The 10,171-nt window shown below is 36.3% G+C and overlaps 1 protein-coding gene across 1 annotated transcript; it reads right to left on the bottom strand.

The window, feature by feature from the left end:
* Positions 1 to 561: 561 nt before the first annotated feature.
* LOC149240767 (uncharacterized) lies at positions 562 to 2,250 on the bottom strand. Its single transcript, XM_089370304.1, has 2 exons — positions 2,046 to 2,250; positions 562 to 1,424 (listed from the first exon to the last, which is right to left on the bottom strand). The coding sequence occupies exons 1-2, from the start codon at positions 2,248 to 2,250 to the stop codon at positions 562 to 564; spliced, it is 1,068 nt and encodes a 355-aa protein (XP_089226430.1).
* Positions 2,251 to 10,171: the final 7,921 nt, after the last annotated feature.

Raw genomic sequence — 10,171 nt, 5'->3', positions numbered from 1 at the left:
ATGTTTAGTTTTCTCGGCATGCTCTGCTAGGTCTGAGGACTTAGCCCTTCCATGCTTCAAGTCTGTTGAGTGCTCACTTATCCTCTAATTAATAGAACGACCAGTTTCCCCAATGTATGGGGCCCCACAGGAAAAGGGAATGACATAGACACAATTCATGTCTTTAGGGTCGACAGGATCTTTAACAGAATGAAGAGAGCTAAGGATGGTGTTAAGAGGTCTAAAGGTTGAGGGAATATTGTGCTTCTTAAGAATCCTAGCGATCTTATCAGTGGTTCCTTGGATGTAGGGGAGGTGTACCCCCAGGATCTGGTCTTTAGGATCTTTATGGACAGAGGGCTCCTTACGTGCCTTGAGGAAGGCTTTTTGACCTAGGTGTCTACTATAACCATTTTTAGCAAAGACATCTAGGAGATGAGCCTTCTCCTTTGCCAATTTTTTCTCATCAGAGATTCTTAATGCATGAGTAACAAGTGTGTTGAGAACGCCTAGCTTCTGAGTAGGGAAATGATGAGAACTGGCGTGGAGATATTGATCGGTGTGAGTCTTTTTTCGAAAAACCTAGTGGGAGAAGGAACCATCATTACTCTTAGAGATGAGAACATCAAGGAAGGGAAGACAACCATTGAATTCCTTTTCCATAGTGAACTTAATGGTGGAGGATTGTTCATTGAGATGACTGAAGAAGAGATCTAACTCATCATGACCATGAGACCAAACGACGCCAGTGTCATCTACAAATCTCTTCCAAAGATTCGGTAAGAGACGGGTCGAGGACAAAGCTCTGGACTCAAAATCCTCCATATAAAGATTAGCGATGATCGAGGATAGGAGGAAGCCCATGGCCACCCCACAGGTTTGCTCATAGAATTCTCCTTCGAAGCTGAAAAAGGTAGAAGTAAGGCACAACTCAACTAACCAAGTGGTATCTGGGTCAGTGAGCCTGTAGATAACCTCCATGGCCTCATTGATGGGAATACAAGTATAAAGGGAGACCACGTCAAAACTCACCAGAATATCATTGGGGTCAAGCTTTACCCTCTTAAGATCATCAATAAATGATGTAGAGTCTTTGACGAAGGACTCCGTGCGGCCAACCAAGGGTCTAAGCTTTAAGGCAAGGAATTTAGCAAGAAGGTAAGTAGGACCACCGATGGTATTAACAATAGGTCTTAAGGGAACCCCCTCTTTGTGGATCTTTGGAAGGCCATAGATCCTAGGGGTGATGGGGTTGCTTTCTATGAGTTTCTGGGATAAAGAATTAGTAGAATTACATGACTTGATAGCAAGAGCAACCACCCTCGAAACCTTCTTTAAAGGATTCTTGGAAAGTTTTTTGTAGCTTCCACTATTGCAGAGATGATCCAACATCTTGGAGCGGTAATCATCCCTGTTAAGGATGACTACAGCCCCTCCTTTATCGGCTTTAAGGACAACAATATCGCAATTCTAGTTTAAGATTTTTAGAGCCTTAAACTCAGCTTTGTTGATATTACTTCAGGGCGGTCTTGCCTTCTTAAGGGCCACGACACAATCTTGCCTAATTGTGTCCTTAGTTTTATTAGGAAGGCTCTTAATACCAAATTCCACACTATAGATGATGTCTTCAACCAGAATTTTCTTAGGAGCTAAGGCAAAATTAAGACCCTTACTTAAGAGATGGAAAACAGACGGGGGAAAGGAAAAGCTAGATACATTGACCACTTTATTGCTAGGAGGCAGAGGGCGAGAATTACTCCCCGGATCAAGGTTATTATTATTATTATCGATATTAATATTATTATTAATATTATTCTTTGTTCCACTATTATTATTAATAACGATATAACTATTTAGATTCTGGTGTATATTATTATTATTATTATTATTATTATTATTATTATTATTATTATTATTATTATTATTATTATTATTATTAATATCGTTATTTTCAATGCTATTACTTTTATTACCATCATTATTCCCGTCCAGGTTTATACCGTGCATCCTACTGCAAACCAAGTCCTAGTTTATATCGCCTACATTGCTGCAAACTATATTATTACCATACGAACTTGAAACACCACTCAAAGAATGTACGCATAAGGGATTCTCACTTGGAGGCTTATCATAAACTATTGCATCTGCACGAGCCAGCAAGCTCTCACCGCTCTTCCATTGCCGAGAAGGAGACATAGCAACCAAGGTCAGTCCAGTGCCAGGACGAGACAATGGCCAACCTGGGACGCTGCTAGAAACATTCCAATCCATGTTGGTGGGCTGGGATGGAGAATCAACCTCCAGAAAGAATCCCAAATTGCTGGGATCTTGCGAATCCAAGTAGAACTTTAGGGGAAAGCCCGAAACCCGAGAACTGAGTGGAAGAACCTAGTTCATCGAAACATGGATGGAGGATTAAAACCCTGGGGCGAAGCGTAACATCTGGAGAGTTTGAGAAATTTAGTAGATTTCCGCTGCTTGAGTAGCTCCTCCAAGCGCTGAGATTTCAAAGCAAAAACAAGAATCGATTCTTGCCCAGAGGGATGTGGGGAAAAAATTAGACAGCTCTAAATGTGAAGCCAGAAGGAACCGGGACAGCTGGTCGAGACTTTTTCTTACTTTACAAATCTCAGTTCTAACTAACGCTAAACTGGCTTTGAGAAAAATGCCAAGATTACTGGGGATATTAAGGTTATGCTTAATCCGAGAAAATGCTGGAATAACCGAGGAATCCCTGCATCGCTTTAGAAACACTATGCGTGGTATAAACCTGGATGGGAATAATTATGGTAATAAAAGTAATAGCATTGATAATAATAATAATAATAATAATATGTACCGTAATAATAATCATAATAATATTAATATTAATACATATAATATATACCAGAATCTAAAGAATGATAGCGTTATTAATAAAAATAGGGGAATAAAGAATAATATTAATAATAATAATAACCTTGATCCAGGGAGTAATTCTCGCCCTCTACCTCCTAGCAATAAAGTGGTCAATTTCTCTAGCTTTTCCTTTTCCTTTCCCCTTGAGATCGAGAAAAGACCTGTGAATCTCAATAGGGATGACGGCTGGAAGATTAGTAGTTGTTGGATCTTAGTGCTTCTATCTTAGCCTCTTCTTCTCATGACCCCTCTCTGTTTGTTTAGCTGTCCGTTGTTTTCTTAGTTTAGTAATAATAGTCTCATTCTTTTAATATCATTAGTCACTTTATTAATTAACAATCTTTAATTATTCACCCTAAACCAATATTATTAGTTTTAAGTAAAATATTATTGTTATTTAGTAATTAAGGCTCTCTAAATATAACTAGTATCATGTAACGACAAGTAAAATAGTAGCAATTGTAATATTATATATAAAAAATTTACCCTAGGCTAATGTTATTAATAATATTAATTTGAAATTAATATAATAATATTAACCTGAAGTTAATATAATAATATACAATAATATTACTATTGATAATAATTTAATATAAATTTGTTATTAATATAATAATATTGCTATTCATAATATTATAAAAATAAAAATAAAAACAATTAAAATAAAAATAAATAAATAAACAAATAAAAATAAAATAAAATTTACGCTAGGCTAATATTATTAATAATATCAATTTGAAATTAATATAATAATATTACTATTAACTTAAGGTTAATACAATAAATTAATAATAATAATTAAAAAAAAATTAATATTGCTAAATTACTTAATTAATTAATTAAGAAAGATAAAATTTAGTCTATTATTAGGTTAATAATATTTATTTGACAAGTTAATAATTATGATAATAAGATGAAAAATTGTAATATTATTTGATTATTTTAACTAACCTTGACCCTTTCCCCTAGGCCCTGATCTAATATAGTCGTTAAGAGTCTTGTTAACTATGGCCCATTCAAATATAGTCATTGGAGGACTTGCATACACTATTTAACTGATCACTCGGATTTGTTCCTCAACTTGTCCGGATGATGAACCACACTAGTTGGTTCGAAACGCGTCGACAAATGATTCTCTATGTGATTTTGCCGAAATTATTCTCACAATCAAAGTATCGATCACAGAAGTCTAAAATCTTTAATGATGAAATGTTGATTGAGCTCCTATGATCGAGTCCATGCTCCCCCTGAGCACAAGCAAGGTCTGCAAAAAGATAATATGACTCTATACATACATCACCAATGACCTTCCTATTACCAAAGACCCATACATACATCCATCTCCCAATCAAATGGGGATATACCAAATTTGACTCATCCACCCAACCAAGTGGGGAAATACAATTGTTTATACATGTCAAAACACAAACATTACATCATCCATCCCATGTATAGTGGGGTTACAAACTAGGTCATTTCAAGACATTTACATTAAAAGATGTACATGACTTATATAATAGAGACAAAATATCTTAAACAAGACCATGATAGGCATTAGCAACTATCATTAGCAGCATCTATCAATCAGCATCTAGACTAGCAACCATGTTCTCCCCCTGAACTTGTTCCACCTAGATAAAAAACAACTGTAAATCTGTACCAAGATCTTCTAAGACAATGCCAACAATGCATTATTAGAAGCATATGATCCCCCTGAACCTGTGCCAGATGATCACTGTCAGATATGATCATAATAGAAGAGTTATCAAGTCATCATTATCAATCAGATATACATCAAGTTATCAACCACTTATGAGAGCCAACATATTTCCACATGTCATCCATAGACTGTAACCATCATCAAGCAGAGAAGATAATTCACTGAACCATATTAGACCCCTTTCTTCCTATGTCTGGCCCACTACTTTTCTTCAAACCAACATATATGTGACTGTATCCACAGAAACCAGTGTATGTACGTGACTACGCTTCATGAAACTCGTGTATAACCACCTTTCTCTGAAACAAATAGGATTTAACAGCAGAATGATGCATCACTTACTCCCAACTTTTGTATAAAACATTCAAATGTCTCTCTGGGCAGTGGTTTGGTGAATATATCAGCAACCTATTCTTTGGAGGGAACATACTCCAATTTGACCTTTTGTTCAAGCACTTGTTCATGTAGAAAATGATATTTGATGGGTATGTACTTGGTCTTGGAATGCATGACTAGATTTTTTGAAATACCGATAGCACTTGTATTATCACATATAATGGAGATGGGTGGAGTACATGTGATTTGAATGTCTTGCAATGTTTGCATCATCCAAAGGAGTTGTGTGTAGTAAGATGCAGCAGCCACATATTCTGCTTCAGCTGTAGATAATGCAATTTAACTTTGTTTCTTGCTGAACCAAGACACTAATCTAGAACCCATATAGAATGCACCACCACTAATGCTTTTTTCTTCATCAATGCTTCCTACCCAATCTGCATCTGTATATGCATGAAGTGTAAGATCTGTATCTCTAGGATACCATAAAACAAAATTCTGTGTTCCTTGAAGATATTTGAAAATCCTTTTAACCACCTGAAAGTGTGATTCCTTGAGATTTTCTTGGAATCCTCTAGCTATTCCTATTGCATGCATGATGTATGGTCTGCTACCTGTAAGATAAAGCAGACTAACAATCATGGATCTGTAAGTTATTTGATGTACTGCTACTGACTCATCATTTTGGCCGAGACTACATCCTGTTACCGTTGGGGTACATATTGGTTTAGAATCTTCCATGCCGTATCTTTTCAAGATCTGTTTGAGATATTTTGTTTGTGACAGAAAAATACCATCTTTATTTTGTTGAACTTGTAGACCAAGAAAATATGTAAGCTCACCAATCAGATACATTTCAAATTCTTGCTGCATTACTGAAGCAAAATTCTGACTCATGGCTTCTTCATTGCTACCAAAAATGATATCATCAACATACACAACAAGTATTAGCAATTTATTATTTTCAATCTTTGTATATAGATTGTGTTGGAAATAATACTGAGAGGGGGGGTGAATCAGTATTATCACATCAATAAAACTTTTTCATTTCCATATTCAGATTCATATATGCTACTTCCATAACTTCTTATGATTCAATTAGTTGATCCTTAATGAGTGCATTAGAACATTATCAACCATATTAACAGTAAACAGGTGCAGTAAAATAGAACAAATCATCACACATAAGCCACACACATAAACACCATGATATAAGGTGGAAACCCAATGTGGGAGAAAACCACCTGCTGCAAGTCATCTCAATCTTCTTCTTAATAAGAAAATTTTTTTACAATATTTCTGTACTTGTGCAGTCTTATACCAGTACGCAGGCTTCTACCTGTAGAGAGCTACAACCCCCATAGTTCTTGTACTAGCCGATCCATTTACTAGTACGCAGGCTGTTACCTGCTACAATGCTCCAAAGTTTTCAACTGCTACTGGAAGGGAGCTACCAGCCCCGTAGCTTTTGTACTAGCTAAGATACTAGTACGTAGGCACCGGCCTACAATCTTCTCTCCTCCGGGTACCACGTTTCATACATTTTCAGACTGGATACACCTGAAGCACAACACATAATCTGAAAGGCCACGTTTCATCCAATTTTCATACTGGACCCACAAATATCATTGAAGCACATAATCAATCAATCTTCTGAATCACCCAATCACCAGATCAATGCATATACAAGGATAATATGAGTGTTAGCAACCCGATCTAGTCCATTAGATCCATTACTAGATCGCATCCATCAACACAATCAATCAAACTGAATATGTAGAATACTGACACCATTAAACAATCATCAGAACACATCAACAACCTGAACCACCTGTAACTTTAAACATCATAGCTCAAATGGTATATGCTACTACAATGAACCAAACCTGCGTACATACGTGCTTTCACCAAAGTCAACCCGCGTACAGATCTATAAATATTCAATCATGACTTGCAGCGATTTCAAACTTAAGTTATACCCAATTCAGATCATTACAAGCGTCAGTATACAGATCTAGAATAAGCATAATCAACTATATAGAGATAGTTCATTTCAAACCATTTGATCCCGATCTATCCTTAGATCTTGTTCTCCATCAACTGGTGAGATCCCTCTTTAGCTCAGATCCAGATCTGCACCATAACCCAATCACAGTATTCCAGATCTAGATATTCAATAATTCAGATGATGCTTTGAAAAATGATCTCCTTCCCCTTTTATAGTCTTAGGCCTTTCACAATACCACGGTCCAAAACCATAATAACACAATACCACGGACCCAATACTTGGGATCAACAATTTTGGATGCAATACCACGAACCAAAACCATAGGATCAAAAACTGTCGGAATAATACCATGAACCAACCATGAAAGTGCGTGAGATCAACACTTTTGGATGCAATACCACGGACCAAAACCATAGGATCAAAAACTGTCGGACTAATACCATGAACCAACCATGAAAGTGCGTGAACTTTTCTCTTGGATGAAGGGAACTTTTCTCTGCATGAAAGTGCGTGAACATTTCTCTACATGAAATAAACTCTTCTCTGCATAAAAGTGCGTGAACTTTTCTCTACATGAAATAAACTTTTCTCTGCATAAAAGTGCGTGAATTTTTCTCTACATGAAATAAACTTTTCTCTGCATAAAAGTGCGTGAACTTTTCTCCACATGGATTAAACGTCTCTCTGCATAAAAGTGCGTGAAATTTTCTCTACATGGAATAAAATTTTCTCTGCATAAAAGTGCGTGAAATTTTCCCTACATGGAATAAACTTTTCTCTGCATAAAAGTGCGTGAACTTTTCTCTACATGGAATAAACTTTTCTCTGCATAAAAGTGCGTGAACTTTTCTCTACATGAAGGAAACTTTGTTGCACTATAATTTATCAAATAAATTTGTTGCACTATAATTTATCATTTGTGTGATTTTCCATCAAGGACAACACTTATCTCATAATGCCAACAATCTCCCCCTTTGGACTTGTCATACTGAGAATTGTCATCTGATATCTCTTCCGTAGATTCATCTAGATATATATAAGTGAGTTCATCTTCTATGAGTTGTTTGCCATCAAGTACAACACATGCATCATAATGCCAACAATCTCCCCCTTTGGACTTGATGGCAACAATACCAAACCACTCTCCCCCTTTGACATCAAGGGCAAAGGGCGGACCAAGATATTCTCTTCCTTTGCTGTCCATACTCCCTCTGAGTACCTGTTGAAATCTCTAAATGAGCTCCCCTTTTGTATATGCCATGGTGCACCAATCTATCCATGCTGAAATCTATGCTCTGCTGAAATATGTTGTTCATGCTCCCCCTGACTATAAGCAAGGTCTGCAAAAAGATGTTCTACAAGAAGAACATGACTCTATACATCATAAATGACCTTCCTATCACCAAAGACTCATACATACATCTATCTCCCATCACAATGGTGATATACCAAAAGTTTACATATGATAACATAAGAGAATAACATCATTCATCCCAGGCATAGTGGGGAAACCAACATAGGTCGTTACATGACCTGAAGAGATCTCATCAAATGACTACAATAAGTAGAGACACACTATTACATCATGAGTCTTGATATGAACTTTACATCGAATGATATACATGACATTTATAACAAAGACCAAACACCTAAATAAGATCATGATAAACATCAGCAACAACCCTGTATGATATGCTCCATAGCATCTGTCAACAGCAACTAGACCAGCAACTTGTATTAGTGCATGAATCATCAAGGTATGTCTGTATCAACTCATCCTTTTGAACAGAATTCTGTATATACAGAATCATTCACATTCTATCATATGTGAGAAACGCCATAGCCATCCAGATCTGCATGAACCAAGTATCATCAATTGGGAATATCTGCATCAATCAACATATGAAACAACCTATCATCATATAGGTAAGAACTCATCATCATCATGTCTCTAACAATTTAACTTTGAATAATCATCCATGTATCCAACCAACAATCCTCATCCATATATGTGCTAAGAACAATAGGAATCCTGCATCATAACTGTAGTATATGATCTTTATGCATATGACGACAATAGCATATGAGTGACTCATCACCAAGTAAAGAAGATGTGAATTATGTACTGCTCCTTATCCTTATGAAGATCACCATGTAAGCACCATTAGAGAATCAACGACAAATCTGATCTAAATATCAACTATGTAACCCCAAGAATCATCTGAACAACTCATAACCATATCATAGCAAGATGAATAATTTATCCATATAAGCATCATCACCAAGGACTATTAACCATAATGCCAACAATGCATTAAGAGCATATGCTCCCCCTAAACCTGTGCCATTTGTCAGATCTGATCATGCATATTAATAAGAAGTATCAAGACATCAACAATATCAAGTTAGAACCAAAATACTTCTAACCATCATATCCACACATCATTAGCAAAATGCAACCATTATCAATTAGATAAAACTGATCCTTTTCTTGAATCTGTCCCTACTGCCTTTCTTCAAACAATCATATACGCGACTGTGCAGTAACAACTTCGCGTATATATGCAACTTCCCTTTATCAAGCTTGCGTAGGAGATTGAAGTTTTACACTTCCGGCTCCCTCTATTATGTCTGTATAATGTGTTGTGCCGCCACTTTCTGACTGAACTTCCTTTTTCTTCCATATCTTCAAGTGTGATGATGTTTTCTCCTTTTGGTGTGATGTCCGTGCTTTGTTCCTGCATTCCTTTGCTATATGTCCAAGCTTGTTACATGCATAACATCTTACATGTTTCATATTCCTTTTGTAGCAATCAGCAGCTTTGTGACCAAACATATTGCAAGCAAAGCAATATCCATTAAAGTACCTTGACTGAGATGATCTGTTTGTTTGATGATCTTGAACCCTTCTTCTTCTACATCTGGCTGCAACATGTCCAAGGTTATGACATACATAACATTCAACATTATTCATAGGAGGAGTAAAAGATTTTCTTTGAAGAATTTCTTTCCTTGGTTGATGATGAGATTGACCTTTCATCTCTCTTATCTCCTTGTTGATCATTTTAGATTTCTCTTTAGAGCTCCTTGCCTCACCTTGTGAACTAGATTCACCTTCAACAGATTCATGAAAGCCAAGACCAGTTTTGATAGCAGGAGATCTTTGACTATTAAGAATATCATCCATGACTTTAGTACTATCTTGCAGTAGGTGGTTTTCTACCTGCAGA

This window comes from Pinus tabuliformis, chromosome 8 (genome assembly GCF_031772625.1).
Source record: "Pinus tabuliformis cultivar Carrire ecotype Pingquan chromosome 8, CPIR1, whole genome shotgun sequence".
In the NCBI taxonomy this organism is placed as follows: Eukaryota; Viridiplantae; Streptophyta; class Pinopsida; order Pinales; family Pinaceae; genus Pinus; species Pinus tabuliformis.
This window is presented reverse-complemented; position numbering and strand designations above follow the sequence as displayed.